This window comes from Leguminivora glycinivorella, chromosome 24, assembly GCF_023078275.1.
Source record: "Leguminivora glycinivorella isolate SPB_JAAS2020 chromosome 24, LegGlyc_1.1, whole genome shotgun sequence".
NCBI lineage: Eukaryota > Metazoa > Arthropoda > Insecta > Lepidoptera > Tortricidae > Leguminivora > Leguminivora glycinivorella.
This window is the reverse complement of record NC_062994.1, coordinates 10673389-10691113: the sequence shown is the minus strand read 5'-3', so window position 1 is coordinate 10691113 and position 17725 is coordinate 10673389. Positions and strand designations below refer to the sequence as shown.

The 17725-nt window shown below is 37.1% G+C and overlaps 1 protein-coding gene across 1 annotated transcript; it reads left to right on the top strand.

Moving 5' to 3' along the window:
* The first annotated feature begins 11851 nt into the window (after positions 1-11851).
* Positions 11852-16534, top strand: LOC125238526 (zinc finger protein 58-like). The gene is made up of 4 exons (XM_048145859.1): positions 11852-12108; positions 12299-12646; positions 12798-13073; positions 15162-16534. Exons 1-4 carry the CDS (start codon positions 12009-12011, stop codon positions 16532-16534), a joined length of 2097 nt encoding a protein of 698 aa, XP_048001816.1. The 5' UTR covers positions 11852-12008.
* The last annotated feature ends 1191 nt before the right edge of the window (positions 16535-17725 follow it).

The following is a 17725-nucleotide window of genomic DNA, read 5'->3' as shown; positions in this document are numbered from 1 at the left end:
TACTAATTTAAGATTTCAAAAGCGATTTGAATACCCTTGCTCCATCCAAAATAAACAATTAGAAAAAAAAATCATTCGGATCGTAGTTTAGAAACTAAAATTTATCTATACTTTTTGGAATTTTTTAAAATATCAGATTAGGATAATTATGTTAGAAATTCTGAGTTCGACGAACCCAAAAATTATTACCATGTAAGATAATAGGTTTTTAATCTTTTTTGTGGAAAACGCTCAGTAACTACTGTACGAGTACATATACATTTATGTATAATAATAAAACAAAAAATAGTGTCACATAGTGTTGTGTTCCTGGTGAGTAAGGCTGCCAGAGCTCAACGAGGGTGCGGGGTGCTGACGACGGGAGGACTTACGGAACTAATTTGTTCCGTCTATTGTCCTTTGAGTCGTCGGCAATCCAAACCCTCCTTTGAACTTGTACACTCCTTTTTGCTGTGCATACGCAGCAAAGGGGAGTGTACAAGTTTCTAATGGGGCGGCAACGCGCATACGACACTCTTCGAGTTGCAGGCGTCCATAGGTTACGGTGACCGCTTTCCATCAGGCGGACCGTATGCTTGTTTGCCACCGACGTAGTATTTAAAAAAAAAAAGAGAAAAAGTCCTGGATTCGAACCCAGTACTTCCATGCAAATCATGCGATGGCACGTATTTACCGCAAGGCTATTTAAACAAGCTGTCGCCGCGTGAAATTATCGACTAGAAGGAATACAAAAACACTGTTTGTATGTGTGAGTGGTACTTAAAAATAGTGTAAAATAGTAAATTTATTTACATTAAGGGGATTAACGTTACAATGAGAAGTTGAATGTTAGTTGTAATACGTCAATTTTAATATTAAATGTTCGCGAAGCATAATTGAAAGTATATAAATGCCTGTACGACTCCACAAAAAAAATAAGACTGGTAATTTGCAGATTAACGCCATCTAACGCAGCCTGAGCTTCGGGTAACCTAGGCGAGCCACCTTAAGGCCAACTAATACTGAATGAGTCAATTTGATATACTTACCCCAAATAAAATTATTTTGGGTTAATATTGTCATCGGTTACCGCGATAGTTACTCATGAAATAAAACTATGGAAACGGATTCAATCGCGTATAATGAATTTAAGACGCTACGATACCCCTCATTTCTCCATACAAACGCTCTCGCCTGTTTCCTCTCTGGTTTTTGAAGCTAGATCAATGGTTTTTTCAACACAGACTTTTATTATCAATATCTGTGTCGGACCGTTTTGCTTTTTTTGATATTTTTGTTTTAAAAGGAATTAGAGCCTCTCAAAGTTGGCCAAAACGGCTTAATTGAATTTGCCAGAAAGAAAGGCGTGGTATTCAAAACTGAGATCAATTATCCAAAAAAACGAAACGGTCCGACACAGATAATTTCCTTGTCATTCTGATTTCCAAATTTCGTAACGATTGGTTAAGTTTTGGAGGAGGAAACAGTCGATTTCGCGCCTGAGCTGCAGTTGTCCCTATCGCACCAAATTTAGGGGTGGGGCTAAGTTTTTATATACGTACACTGAAATAAAGTGATGGGAAATACTCGACATCTAATGTCGATAATCTAGTGATGTGAAAAGTTATCGATATACTACGTCGAAATATCGACATACCGTGTTTGACGAAATTTTTAGTTAGAAATACGTACTATTATATGTTCATATTTAAAATTGGTGGTCCAAAAAAGACCAGTCTGCTCCGAGACCACGGGGACAATGCCGTCCTTGAAACGTCGGAGGTTAGTGTTTAAAACATAGTAAATACGCGATTAAGTCCCGTTTGCAATATTAAATATGTGTAAAAATCGTGAAAGTTTGAATCTGTATTATATATTCTGTGGAAATACTAAGTCCATATTTTTATAAGTATAGGTACGTAACAATTGCATACAGGTATAGGTTTATTTTATACATGCATAACTTTTCTCGTCATTGGTTTACTAGTAACAATTATAAAGTTATGCTGTGTTTTACGATAGATTCCACGAATATTAGGCAACTATTTGGTATTCGGTCTTTTCAGCCATTTTGCCGAAAATTTGGTATTCGGTCATCATTGTTTATTTATTACTATTCTGCCGAACACCAATTAGGTAAGTAGTTATATTAGTCGTATTATATGTACTTATTTACACACAATAAAAACAGACATAATATTAATAATTTAAGTCATGTTTTAAAATATTTAAAAAAACGATGGGCCTTATTTAGTAATACATAGTTTATTCAGGTTAGTACCAGTACCTGCCCTTAATAAGGCCCAGTGCTTATATTTCTTCTAAGTTTTGTCAATCATGCCGTTTTGTATATTTTCTTCGCAGACATAGAATCACAAAATGCCCTAAATAGTTACTTCTCTAAATAAGGCCCATCGCTCGCTTCTTAAGTTTTATAACTTTGTGTAAACATTGTGTTCATGAATTCAATCATCAATTTTTGTGATAAGTATTTATACTACGGTCTGTCGTCTAAAACACATTTATTCAGGACTATGCATTTAGGATATGGTACTCTAAATTAGAGGGGTTCAAGTCTTAACAAGCAGTGCGTCAAGGTCAATGTGGTCAAGATATGCAGACTTTATTTCATATTAAGTTTAAAGGGACAAGATTAGGTACTTAATTAAAGTAGTGTTGGGTAGCCTGCTGTCCTACGGGGCAATATATATTATAATGTATTGTGTTTATGTGTATTGTGTATCATAAGTACTGGGCGTTTGCGGGGTCGCCTTCCACTCTGAGGCCACCACTCAAATACTGGCGCTGATGATAGCTCATCTTTGAAGATTATATCCGATCCATCTCTATTTTTTTTTTTTATATATACTACGTCGGTGGCAAATAAGTATACGGCCCGCCTGATGTAAAGCGGTCACCGTAACCTATAGACGCCTGCAACTCAAACAGTGTCACTTGCGCGTTGCCACCCCATTAGAAACTTGTACATTCCCTTTTGCTGTGTTAAGTACACAGCAAAAAGGAGTGCACAAGTTCCAAGGAGGGTTCGGGTTGCCGACGACTCAAAGGACAATAAATGGAACAAGTTAGTTCCGTAAGTCCTCCCGTCATCAGCACACCGCACCTTCGTTGAGCTCTGGCAACCTTACTCACCGACAGGAACACAACACTATGAGTAGGGTCTAGTGCTATTTGGCTGCGGTCTTCTGTAAGGCGGAGGTACTACCCCAGTTGGGCTCTGCTCTAGATTCGAACGAGACGATATCCGCCGTGCTGTGCCCTACCACACAAAGCGGAATATCATTCGCTATGCCCTACCTCCTACTAAATTATCTCTTCTCTATTTCCGCAACGCTACTTCTTGGGTATCGAAGGTTGTGAACATGTGGACACATGGGCGGCATGGGCCTTATTTCATACCTGCATCAAATAAGACCCATAGTTATTCTGTTTAATAATACTTACTTTTTACTTTTTTACTTACTGCACGAAATTTTTGAACCATTTACACTTATCAAGTTATAAAATGTACATAACATTTCGAAACTTAATAGCCGGGCCTTGTTTGCACAAGCAACATTACATATGCCCTTAGTAGGTAGATGAAATGAGTATTACCAACGTTTTAATTCTGCGGTAACAAAAATGCTTTGCCGAAAAGTATAAATAAGATCTAAATAATAAAAGTATATAAAGTATCTATACGTTTAAATAGCCTATAGGTTTAAATTTAGCTGGCAAATTAGTTAAGCATTTTTATGGTTGGTATGCATGTTGGTAACCACGAAAAAATGCACATTTTATTACATTATGATTATGGTAAGTAATTAAATAAATATTGGGGACACCTTACACAGATTAACTTAGCCCCAAACTAAGCAAAGCTTGTACTATGGGTGCTAGGCGACGATATAGCGCAGGACACCATCGCGAGCGCAGACTTCTGGCCGAAAGGTGTGGTTTTTCGGCGATTCCGGGGCAACTTGCCGAATCCTACACCGGGGCAAACGACGCAACGGAGCCACGCTGTTACGTCATCGCCCAAATAAATTCTTTAGTTTTAAACTTTATTGTTTTTTTTTTTTTCATGTTCTTACTTACTGATTTTTTTTCTTTTTTGTTATCTAAGTTTCGTGACGCATTGGTTTTACTGTAATGTCATGTAAACATGTTTTTACTAATAAATAAATTAATAATACATAACATACATACATACAATCACGCCTGTATTCCATAAAGGGGTAGGCAGAACACATGAAACTACTAAAGCTTCATTGCCACTCTTGGCAAATAAGGGGTTGAAAGAAAACGAAACTGTGACATTGCAGTAACAGGTTGCCAGCCTCTCGCATAAATACAAAACCATATTTAAATAGACAAATACATACTCAGGAACAAATATCTGTGCTCATCACACAAATAAATACCCTTACCGGGATTCGACGAACGACGAACGACGACGGGAACCGAAGACAACATTAAAATTAGGTAGTTAATTAAAGTACTTTGAAGTAACCTGGCTGTCCTACGGGATAAATATTATAATATATATAGGTATCCGTATATTTTTATTCTTTTCCTTCCGGCGACCGTCCTTTGTCACCCATGTTTCACAACTAAAGAGTAAGACGAAATTGACGAGTGAAGATGCTCTGACTGAAACAATTACTTTTCATATTATTAATGTTTACCATTATACACAGAGCACAATCTCATCGGTAAATATTGTAAATTTTACTTTATTTCGACGTGAGTTTATCATAGCGCTCTTGAATAATACGATTTTGTAAAGAAAATATCTCCTAGATACATACTATCAATTGTGTCGCTTAGTTTCAAACTTGGGTACTTAAATCCATTCTGCTTTAAGATTGAATATATAAAAAAATATATATTAACCTTGTAGCAGAATGGATTTATCCAGGTTTGAAGTTAAGCGACACAATTACGCTTAATTCGGTATGTAAATACCTTATTTTTTGTTAAGTTACTGATGGGCCTTATTTCATACATGCAGCAATTTGGGAAAAGTGCACCTACTTAATGCACAATTGCACATGGACCCAATTTTTTGACCCATTTACACTTATCTAATTATAAAATGTACATAACATTTCGAGACTTTTAACCGGGCCTTATTTGTATGTAGATTACAGATGCCCTTAGTTGGTAGATGAAATTAGTGTTATATACGTTTTAATTCTATGGTAACAGAAATGCTGATATGTAAGTATAAATAAGTTTTAAATAATAAAAATATCAAAAGTATCTATACGTTTAAGTACCGATACCTAGGTTTAAATTTAGCTGGCAAATTAGTTAAGCATTTTTATGGTTGGTCTTGTTCTGTGCTAAGCCTTGTATTTCTAATGCTAGGTAGGTAATATGTATATGTCGCAGTAAGATAGATAAAACCGTTATATAGGTATAACCCTAGGAATATAATTATACGTCGTAACATAGTTAAACGAAAGCGAATAATTGCTATCTTACTAGGAATATAACTATAATACGTTACTAGTTTAGTAAAATAGTTATATGACTGGATTCAGTCTAGTGAAATGATTGTAGGCAGGAGTGCGGCGGTGCGGCAGAGGTATAGTTATAACCCTAGGGATATAATTATATGCCGTAACATAGCTAAACAAAAGCAATTTATAACCATCTTACTAGGAATATAATTATAATACGGTAGGTACTAGTTTAGTTATATAATTATATCACTGGATTAAACTTAGTCTAGGGATATAATTATAATACGTCTCTAAGTGGGACTGGAACCGGGAGTCCCGGTTCTTTATGGTTCTATACCAAAAAAAAATCAAAAGGAACCCTTATGTCGCGACTCTGTCCATCCGTCTGTGTGTTTAGAGAGAATAAGCACATTGAATTGGAAATAATTAACAAATTCTTGCCCTAAACAATTCTTCACTGTGGTTTGTTTGTTTAACGCATATAATTATATCCCTAGGGTTATAACTATACCTCCGCCGCACCGCCACACTCCTGTCTACAATCATTTCACTAAACTGAATCCAGTCATATAACTATTTGACTAAACTAGTAACGTATTATAGTTATATTCCTAGTAAGATAGCAATAAATCGCTTTCGTTTAACTATGTTACGACGTATAATTATATCCCTAGGGTTATAACTATATAACGGCTTTATCTATCTTACTGCGACATATACACAACCCTAGAAAATTAGAAATATAAGATGCATATGTAGCTTTCCATCTGAAAAAGGTCCTTATGCTTTGGCAGATTTATTGTTAGAATTCTGCTAAAAAGTTCTAATTACCTTGGAACATAATCCGGTGTCTGGTAAGTATAATAGGTACCAAATTGTTACCTAGTTAAATTTTCCTACGCAGTTACTTCTGTCAAACATGTGCAAAAAAAAAAGAATAAGATTCACATACATTTTTGGTAGGTAGATACTGTCAACCAATTATGTAGAATCCTAGGCCACTCTAGAACCCTGTCGTATTGACACCGTCCTTTATTTGCTACAGAAGTCAGTTTTACTTTTACTGTGAAAGGGTCTAGATTGGCCTATGACCTAGGATTCAGATTAATTGGTTGATTGTACGTACCTACTCCTATAATATGGCTTCTCTTTGAAATCGAAAAGGTTTTAGCTTTTTACATACCGAATAACTTTATTTCGCTAACAATGTGACTATCTTAAAAGAAATCTTCTTTTAAGATAATCACATTATGTATAAGATAAGGAATTGTTTCTACCATTCCTTAAAACATTACAAATTTGCATTTTAGTCAAATCAGTACACTTAATATCTTCACGGAGTCCAAAACATTATGCATCAGAACAGAAGTCCGAAACTAGACAAATATAGAGAACGCTTGTGCGCGAGTAAGTACTTGCGCCGGCCGCGGACGCGGGTGTGTGCGTGCGCCGCGCGCACGCACACAGGGCCCCTCTGTGGGTTCCACCCCCGTCAGCGCGACGGCGATAAAGACCTAAAAATCTCAAATTTGAATTCGTGCTTCGGTATCGTATCCTCTTAAAATTCATCCCGACGTTTCGAACTCTTTACATCGTTCGTGGTCAACGGGTGACTGAGGAAAAATTACAATGTGCAAAAGCTGGACATACAATAGTTATTTGTTATACAAGGGGGCAAAGTTGTATTTTAACGCCGAGTGTGGAATTGAAAAACGAGCAAGTGAAAGGATTCTATAGTTGAACCACGAGCGAAGCGAGTGGTTCGAGAATAGAATCCTGAACTTGCGAATTTTTTGACACACGAGAAGTAAAATACATTTGCACCCGAGTGTAACACAAAACTTTTCCCCTCACTATAGCGAGGAAACTACAAATCACAAAAAATGCGTTTATCACTGCTTCCAGTAGTTCCACATGGGGTAAATCATCTCCATTACTAGACTCACCTACTTTAATAAATTTTAAAGCAGTTAATTTGACTTTATTCAAGATCAAATTACTTAACCACTAGTGGATAAAATGCGTTTTTACCCGCTGGTATTAGGCCGGCAACAGACAGTCTTAAAAATTCATAATCTTAGAAAAGTTTTGTATGCAAACTGACACTGACAGATCTGTCAGTGTTTATAATATTTGTTTTTTTTGTCCATAATGGCATCACCGTCCATTACAGGGTATTTTACATTACATATTTTAGGTGAAAAGGTAAACAAACTTACAGTTAGATACTAGCTAAAGAGTGAACGAAGTAGTACCTACCTTACGTATGTACAGTGCCGGACAAAATTCTTCATACACCGACTATAAACTTTCTGTCATAATTTCTTTACCCTTAAACTTAACATCACAGTTGTGTTGGAAAACTTTTAGCTAATTTCATGGCGTAGGTACAACATACAGACAATAACATATCAATGGTTGTACAATTATTTTCTTACAACATATATCACGCCTGTATCCCATAAAGGGATAGGCAGAACACATGAAACTACTAAAGCTTCAGTGCCACTCTTGGCAAATGAGGGGTTGAAAGAAAACGAAACTGTTCATGTTTATTAAACACATCATATATATTCAGACGGGCGATGGCTGAAAGACAATACCAGTATGTATATCTCGTGCGTTTGTTATGATTAATAGGAATGAATAGCTTGAATGGCTAACATTATATTTCCTCGCTTCATTGTTCGATATAATTATTAAGTTTACATTATTGTAGTTTATTTAATCTACTGGCAACATATTGCACGCTTATTTTAAAGATTTATAAAAAATAAGTATTTCAATTGCCTCTAAACCTTCTCCCCCCCACCCTCAGGTCGGTGTCAACCGGCGGTGGCACCCTCATTATTTTTTCGTGCACGGCAACAGACGCACGCGTAGTCCACTGCACTATCTTTTGATACTAAGTTTATCTTGGTCGTTGGCAATGCCAAAGCGTAAAACGCACTGACCAAGAAAAACAGTGGACTAGTATTTTTATCATCATCTACGGATGATCACACAACGCGTACTTTTAACAAGACGCGAGCCTGGAGGTTGACCGTGAGTCAACACGAAGGCAGCCGGGGGGTTGACCGTGAGTCAACACGAAGGCATAACTCATGTAAGACATGGTGATTCTATTACGAACACATGTTGATATGAACATTAGTTACTGAATGTTATCCGCGAGATAACACTAAGTAAGACGCGCATATGGGTGAAATCTACACTGAGAGAAATTTGCATTGTGAATTTAACAAGTTCGACTTGTTGCGGTTTATCCGTTTAAATCAGCCAAACGTATGTTTAAAACAATATGTGTCAGGTTGTTTTTATAAAATCGACTTGTTGATTCAAATATATATATTGCCGATTCAAATGACAAGTAGCTTGTTGTTTGAACCAAAGAGCACGTAGGTGCTATTTTAACCAAAAAATTTGTTGAACGAACATGAAACTGGTTGTATTTTCTCTCAGTGTACCCACAATTTTGGTATTATTTTTATTTTAGTTTTTATAAAACTAAATTATGGCTTGGTTTTTGTTCTGTTCAGAAAGCATCGTTGCTTTCTCGAACACGAAGTCACGGAGATAACGTAAGTCATTTTCTAGCTTGTTTTTATTTAATCTAGACGCAAAAAGTTGCTTACTCGTATTTTTATGTGTTTTACGAAAGAGGGTCAAAGTGCAGCATTATGTCGGTAACTGTAGAATTGGTAACGATTGTAAGAGCGGGGTAAACTGTTTTAAGCATGATATGGTCCAAACAAGAGCCGCTTTTGTGTGTTGGAAGCATGTGGGCGGGAAGCATTCCATGAAATGAACATAGATTCAAATAGTTTTGCGACATGGGGTCGCTATTCTCCGGTAGAATATTAATGTTTATGTCCCCTATTAGTGCAGTAGTTTTAAAAGATTTTAGGGATCCCAAATAGACATCGAGGGACTCGATAAAGCTATTTGTATTTCTAAAAGAAGGTGGTCTGTATAAGGCAATTATGGCAAGATCTGTGCCGATTTTAATTGTTAGACGACTACAGTCTGAGATATCAGGTTCTTCAACTGATATATTTAAGTTGGTCTTGATATATACTACTACTCCGTCGTTTTGGTTGCAATTTGTCTTACTGTGATACATACTATATCCTGGCATATTCGGTAGATTTTTCTGATTTGCTAACCAACATTCTGTCAAAATGATTATATCACTTTCGTGGCCAAGCCTATGTTGAAATACGTTGAAGTTATCGAAGTTTTTATAAATACTGCGTATATTTTGGGTTAATATAGTCAGAGGATTAGGGTGGGCGAGAATATATTGTTTACAATCTTCTATATCGCATGTTATGCACTCCGACACAGAGAGGCTATCTAAATCAGCTAATACACTATTAGTCATAAATTTAGGAAAAAAACTAGGTTATTACTTATCTAAGAGAAAGTATAAAATAGAATGCAATAATATTACACTCGTAGTGACGCTCTTAGGCGCCTTCATAATCTATTGAATCAACAAACCTTTTTTCGGCAAGTTTTCTTGCTGGGCACTCAGCATCGCCAGTTCGGTGGTCACAGGGCTTTTTGTACTGCATACATGTTGCACATTTCGGGGCTCGTCTTTGTTGGGGCACTCTTTTCTGTCGTGTCCTATAATGCCACAATGTCCGCATGTGTTGGATACTGCTCGGCAAGTTTTAGCGGCATGTCCGTAACCTTGGCAACGGAAACAGAGAGTGACTAAGGTAAAATCTCGAACTGGGCAAGAGGACCAGTTTACAAATACCCGGTTGTTTTTAATTAGGGCTTTCCGTATAATTGCAGGGACTTCTATAATGTAATTGCAGGTGTCGGCATCTTTTCTCCCAGATTTGTGGCTAAGTTTAGACGAGGCCAAAAATGTTTCTAGTGTCCAGTTGCTTTTATCGGATATATTTTGATGATAGAGGCATTTAAAAAATTCTGTCTCTTCCATGCTTGAGGGGACTCCGACAATCACGATTCTGGGCTTCCGTTTTTGCGCTTCGTCCACAATGAGACCAGAGGAGGTTAACTGCACAGATTTAAGCTTGGCGATGTCCTCCTTCGATTCGGTGCTTATTATTATACCACCATTCTTGATTTTTCTTAGACCTCGTACGTGCAAGTTGTGCTCTTCCGGCCGAATTATTTTCTGTACCAGTGTTTTCGTTTCCTCGCTAGATTTTAGTTTATCCGTAGGAAAAATTGTTACCGAGCTAATATTTGTGGGCTGGACATACCTTTTATCATTATTTTTGAGGGCATCGGCAAAGGTAACAGGTACTGGGGTGGATTTCGAGGATTCGTCAATGCTCTTTTTGAGTTCCTGGAATTGTTTTGAGAGCTCTCTTGTTTCTTTTTGGGCTTGATGGGCGTGGTAAGAGAGACGAGCGTTGCCTTTCAGGCCTTGGTATTCCACTGCCATAGCCGCGGCGTAGTGAGTAACTTGTCTACACATGTCCTGAATTTTGGTCCTTTGCTCAGCGTTTATCTTGCCGGTCGAGTTTGATGCTAGAGTGGAGATCGTTTGTAGGGCATGCTCTATGTTTTTAATCCACCCATGGATATCCACGGTAGGAATCATCTTCGGGGGGCCAACATCTTGCTCCATTTCTTCTTCGATGGCAGGTTCAGCTGGTTGTGGTTTTGTTGGGCTTCGCGGCGTTAGTCCACTCCGATTGAAAGGGTTGTCGTCTCCCATTTTCATTTTAACATTCTTCTACATAAAAGAAAGAATCAAACGTTTGACCTAGTTAATATTGTGCACTCCGTTTAATTGTCTGTGTTCGCGATTTTTGTAAGTGACAATAAAATTAAAATTAAATATTAAACATTTGTCACGTCCGATCTCGTTGTCGGTTTGAAACAGAAAAAAAAAACACAAAAAAAATTACTGAATGAATGACTTGAAAGCGCTGTTGATCGTCCATTTCGAGATGACTAAAGAGCTTAGCTGTTTACGACGTGTAAACGCTTACTTAAAATTAAGTCGCTTAAAATTAAGTTAAAATTTAGTTAATTACTTGACAACTTAATACGTGTGAACCGGCCTTTAGTAGTACCTACTAGAAGTACTATTTATTTTGTGGTTACAGTCCAATATTATTTACCTACGTTAAAGATCAATGCAGATTTGGAGATGATGTCCAGCCAAGAATATTATATTGGTATATAATATTCTTGTGTCCAGCTATTTGATCTCATCACGAAAAAAACTAACTTAATCACAAATTCATCACCGGATTTGTATGTGAGGTCAGTACAGACGAACACATCGTATATTGTGGTGACCGGACCAATGCTGCGTCAGGTACGCCCGTCTGTTACGATTTTTAAAAGTTGACATTTTGTGTTTAAGATTATGTTGTAGTTGTAGAAAAATGTAAATAGAAATTGATATCTTGTATAAAATACGATAGTAAATGTAGAAAAAACCTATACAAGTGAACATTATTAATTAACTAATGTTTTCTATAAAGTACTTAATATTATTTTGATCATCGTAATAGGTACATAGTGTAACTATAAAAAATTTACTTGTATGGAACTAGAATGGAGTTTGTAACCGAAGTGTCCGAGTTTGTGCGATTGAAGGAGGAGCCTGCTGAGCCAGAAGCGGAGCCCGAGCGGCGGCCGCCCGGCGCGGCGCGAGGTGAGTGTCCGGGTGTTTCTCGCGTGCATTTGGCTTAACGACATTGGCAGTGATTCTAACAGCCTCGCCGGTGCAATGTTTACAAAACTATCTTCATTGTAATTATGGCGTTTACTTAACTCTTGTATATGCTATTAAAATCGTTGCCAAGTAAATTTGTTCTGAGTCTAATCTTAATCGTTTTACTTAGCAGTGCACATCAAAGAAGAACCACAGAATGAACATCAGTCAGACAGTGACGAAATAGAAGATTGTTTGCAACACACAACGAGTGAATACGAAATAAAGGAAGATCCCTCATGCTTTGAAAATATTGTGAGCGATGTGATACATGGCTTGTGTGACGGTAGAGTGAAGGATGAGGTTATGCAGCCGGAGTCCGTGCCACAGATCCCACAGACAGCCTCCTGCTCGGACAGTGAGTGTGTGAGCGAAGCAGCCATGCTGGCCGGCCTGTACACGGACCATGATGTTAAAGATGAGCTTGTGCTGGGTGCGGAGTGCCCATATCGCCCTGATGTCACTCTAGTAGTTCATGGTAAGTTCTGAATTCTTGTGTAATGATGCACTCCTTATATTGGTACTAGTTCTATATTATGCCAAATGTTTAATCCTTGAGTAAATAAGAAAGATTTAAATTTAGCATCATATCTACAGAGATTGACCATAATTTGATGTTTGTTGTGCAGGTCGCATTGGCCATACGATTCGAGATTGCTCTGTGACACTTGAACGCATCCCACACATTGATGTGCTCGCTAAGCGACAAGGCACAACTAGTAGTGACACTGAGTCCGATACTGATAAATTTACATTTAGAGGTGAATTTCACACTGAAGAGAAAGAACCATTATGTGATATTTGTGGTGAGAGACACAGTGTAAAATCAGATTTAGTGAAACATGTCATAGATCATATCCACAGACCTCCGAGCATGGAACAGGAAGGCGGTGCGCAGGGCAATGGTGAGTGAATAGAATAGAATAGAATTTTATTGTATAACTGTGTACATGCATAGGTGCTTTTTTTATACAAGAAGTATCAACAGTTGCCTGCTAGGGCATACAATTATGGTAGGTAACCTACCCATTTTATAACTAAGCTTATTATCTAACATTACATAGGTGTCTTATTAACTAGCAAAAAATTATTTTGTGTCATAAAACACTTGCTATCATTTCCGGCGTCATTTCTTGTGGATATGATAGAGGATTCCTCTAAACTCCCATCACTCACCTCAAAAAAAAAAAAAAAAAAAAAAAAAAACACTTGCTCAATCAGCCAACTCTTGAGCTTACATTTAAACATAATTCCGTCTAGCGCTTTGATATTGAGAGGAAAATGGTGGAAAATACGGATAGCCATAATAAACATGCTCTTTTTGTTCATAGAGTTGTTAACCCGTGGAAGATATAGGTCATATTTGTATTGGTCTCTTTTTTTTTTCTCTATCATGGCTTTTACTCCTTGATATTTTGAGCCAGGTGGATTCTGCCAATGTCGTGGTGACTTTTGACTTTTTTTTTTTTAAACGAGTGTTCGGTGATTTTTGATTTAATTTTTGGAAGGATAGGTCAGGAACCTAGAACGAAAAATAAAACACAATATTGGTCTCTTATATTATTTTTTAATGATGACTTTTTAACAAAATATGCAGTTTGACTCTTTATAAACATACATAGCTCTAAGACATAAATACTTGCTAATGTCAAAATACGTTTTTCTTTAAATACGTCACGAAGTGAATCTTCTGTGTACATACGATATACAGTTCTTAAGCATTTTTTCTGTAATTTGAATGTTTTATGTACATCTACAGAATTACCCCAGTAGATTACAGCAGAGACTCTGCATGTAAGTAAGGGATAGACATTTCCATAGTAAGCATTTAGTACAATATTTTCTCAACATGTTTGAGCAAGTAGAGATAAGGCATAGCAACTACTGGATATCTTATTATTTATATGTTCAATATGAGTCTTCCAATTTAAGTGAGAGTCTATTTTAATCCCAAGAAAACTAGCACTGGCCCCGTAGCCGAATGGCATTTCTCCGACGCCAAACGAAAGCGATACGCCGCTGGCTCTGTCGCGCCAATACGCAAGCGCGATAGAGATAGATATCTACTAGCGCTTCGTTTCGTGAGCGTTTCGTGAGCGATTGTGCCATTCGGCTAGCCACCCTGGTCACAACTAGCACTAGTCAGTGTATTTAGTTGATGCCCGAATTAAAACCGGCCAAGAGCGTGTCGGACCACGCTCAGTGTAGGGTTCCGTAGTTTTCCGTATTTTTCTCAAAAACTACTTAACCTATCAAGTTCAAAACAATTTTCCTAGAAAGTCTTTATAAAGTTCTACTTTTGTGATTTTTTTCATATTTTTTAAACATATGGTTCAAAAGTTAGAGGGGGGGGACGCACTTTTTTTTCCTTTAGGAGCGATTATTTCCGAAAATATTAATATTAGCAAAAAACGATCTTAGTAAACCCTTATTCATTTTTAAATACCTATCCAACAATATATCACACGTTGGGGTTGGAATGAAAAAAAATATCAGCCCCACTTTACATGTAGGGGGCCGTACCCTAATAAAATACTTTTTTCCATTTTTTATTTTTGCACTTTGTCGGCGTGATTGATATACATATTGGTACTAAATTTCAGCTTTCTAGTGCTAACGGTCACTGAGATTATCCGCGGACGGACGGACGGACGGACGGACGGACAGACAGACATGGCGAAACTATAAGGGTTCCTAGTTGACTACGGAACCCTAAAAATGATAGAAATTTGTATTGTGTTGTGCCTGTAATCATTTTTAAAATGGCATATATAAATTGGCTGTGCGTTTGAATACTTTCTGCAGCTTTTCTTAATGATTTACGGATATGAAACATAAAAAAATTAAATTAAAAATATAACTGAAGAAAAGTGAGCAAACATTTTATTTTACTGTGGAAAAATTGTAGGTGTTTTGCAGAGTACCTAACGTGATTACAGTAAAAATATGTCTGTAATATTTTATCATTATTAATACTGTCTAAAATGTTTTAGCATTTGTTGGTCAGTGCCAGCAAGAGCAGGAGCGGGTTTTATGCCGAAAATACGCGATCCAGGACCGCGTGCGCCTCGAACGGCTCCGAAACCAAGAGGCTCTTGCCGCCAACGACACGCAACACACGCATACGGAAGTTGATGCGGAGGATATACACACTAGAGTTGACAATGGGAAACCGACTTGTGATCTTTGTGGAGATAGTTTTGCACGGAAAATGGATTTGAAAAACCATATCATGTTTGGTGTTCACATGCCGACGACACGACGTTCACAAGACGTGAGTCCGAACAAGGAATCAGATACTAGGATTCATATGTATGAGTGTGACTTATGCGGAGCATCATTTCAGCAAAAAAATACCTTACACATTCATATCAAAACACACTCAACACAGTCAAAGTCTAAGGACTCTAAATGCGATAACATAGGAGAAAAATTTTACTGTTGCGAAATATGTGCAGAGCGTTTCCGAAGTAAATTCCGATTGAATAAACATAGAAGAGTTCATTATAATATAAGTTCATATTCTTGCCACGTATGCGAAAAAAGATTTAAAACTCCTTCTGATTTTAAAAGACATACAAGTTTATGTAGTGACAAACGACCATATTCCTGTGATGTGTGTAAAAAACGGTTTAAAACTAACGCTTTTTTAAAACGACATATACTGTTTCACAGTAATATAAGGCCATATTCATGTGATGTGTGTAAAAAACGATTTAAAACTGACGCTTGTTTAAAACGACATATACTGTTTCACAGTGATATAAGGCCATATTCTTGTGATGTGTGTAAAAACCGATTCAAAACTGTTTCCGAAGTTAATAGTCATACAAGGATACATAGTGACCTAAGACCACATTCTTGTGACGTATGTAAAAAGCGATTTAAGTTAAAGGCTGTTTTAAATCGACATACACTGACTCATAGAGCGCCTTCATATTCGTGTGATGTGTGTAAAAAACGATTTAGTACTAAGGATTATTTAAAACTACATATTCTGATTCATGGCGATTTAAGATCATATTCGTGTGATGTGTGTAAAAAACGCTTTAACACTCAGGTTTATTTAAAACGACATATACTATTACACAGTGATACAAGGCCATATTCTTGTGATGTTTGTAAAAAAAGATTTAAGGTTAAGGCTGTTTTAAATCGACATGCACGGACTCATAGAGCTACACGTTCACATTCGTGTGACGTGTGTAAAAAACGATTTAGAACTGAGGCTTATTTAAAACTACATACTCTTCTCCATAGTGATGTAAGACCATATTCATGTGATGTGTGTAAAAGAGGATTTATAACTATGTCTCTATTAAAACGACATACATTGGTCCATGTCGAAGTAAGACCAGATTCATAGAGATACAAAACCATATTTAAAAATATTTTAAGCGGGTTACTCACGTATTAAGTCTGTGCCTCGCGCTCTCGACATATAAAGGCGGGGTCGCTACTCTTGAGAAAGATCCTCGAAAATAGATCGTAACATGTCGAACGCTACTCTCAACTCATCTGAGAGGAGAGGTCATCACTCGTATGGATCACGTAGTGTGGATATGCCGCGGGATTCCAGGCTTTATGTGGTTAGAAAAAGGACAGTTTTTTATCATAATATTATGCCTACCTACCTTTGTATTATCAATTTATGGCTATTACGGGTCAATGTTTTAAATAGACCTCAAATCATCTTTGTTATTACCGCTGAAAGTGCTGAATTTATTTTTCTTAATTCACTTACAATAAAATATTAATACGTATAAAAATTCACTTTATTATAGATAAATAATTTAGTGCAAAATAACAAAGTTATTTTCTTATTGACAAAGAAAGTTTGACTTTTTTATATTACACGTAAATAATACCTACATTTACAATTTCATTATTAGACTTATATTGACCGGGATTTAGACCGTCCAAGTCAAGCAAGTGCGTCCGTGCAAGTCTGCTATTGCTCAACATCTCATTGAGTCGGGTGCAAATCATTGGATCGAGCTGCATAGTCCTAAGGTAATTTCGACGGAACGCCACTACATACCGAGATTGGTAAGAGAAGCCATTGAGCTTCACAAATATAAAAATTTCAATCGTGAGGATGGCATCAAACTATCTAATGTATGGAATCCAGTGATTTGTTTGTGTAAAAAACCGGTGAAGTCAGAATTGAACAAACGTAGTGACACTGTGAGTGTAGTGTGTTTGGACAGACCATCGAGTGTGAATGCGACCAGTGGTAACGCTGAAAGTGAACGCAGCCGACGCGCGCGAAGGAGGGTAGATCGCGCGCTGTCTATGCAACTTTAACATCCACCCGCCTTCGTCAGTTTTCCGTGATCATGATGCATGCAACTGCGTCGAAATATCGGGAGCTCGACAAAAATCAAAAAGGTAATCACGGTCTAAATCCCGGTCAATATAAGTCTAATGAAAATAACCGTGAATCGTTCAAAACTCTAATTTCATTATTTTTATATAATCATTCCTATTTCCCTATATCATAACCAACACTTGCTCTTATTCAGTATCGTTTAATTTATAAATATTATTAATTACA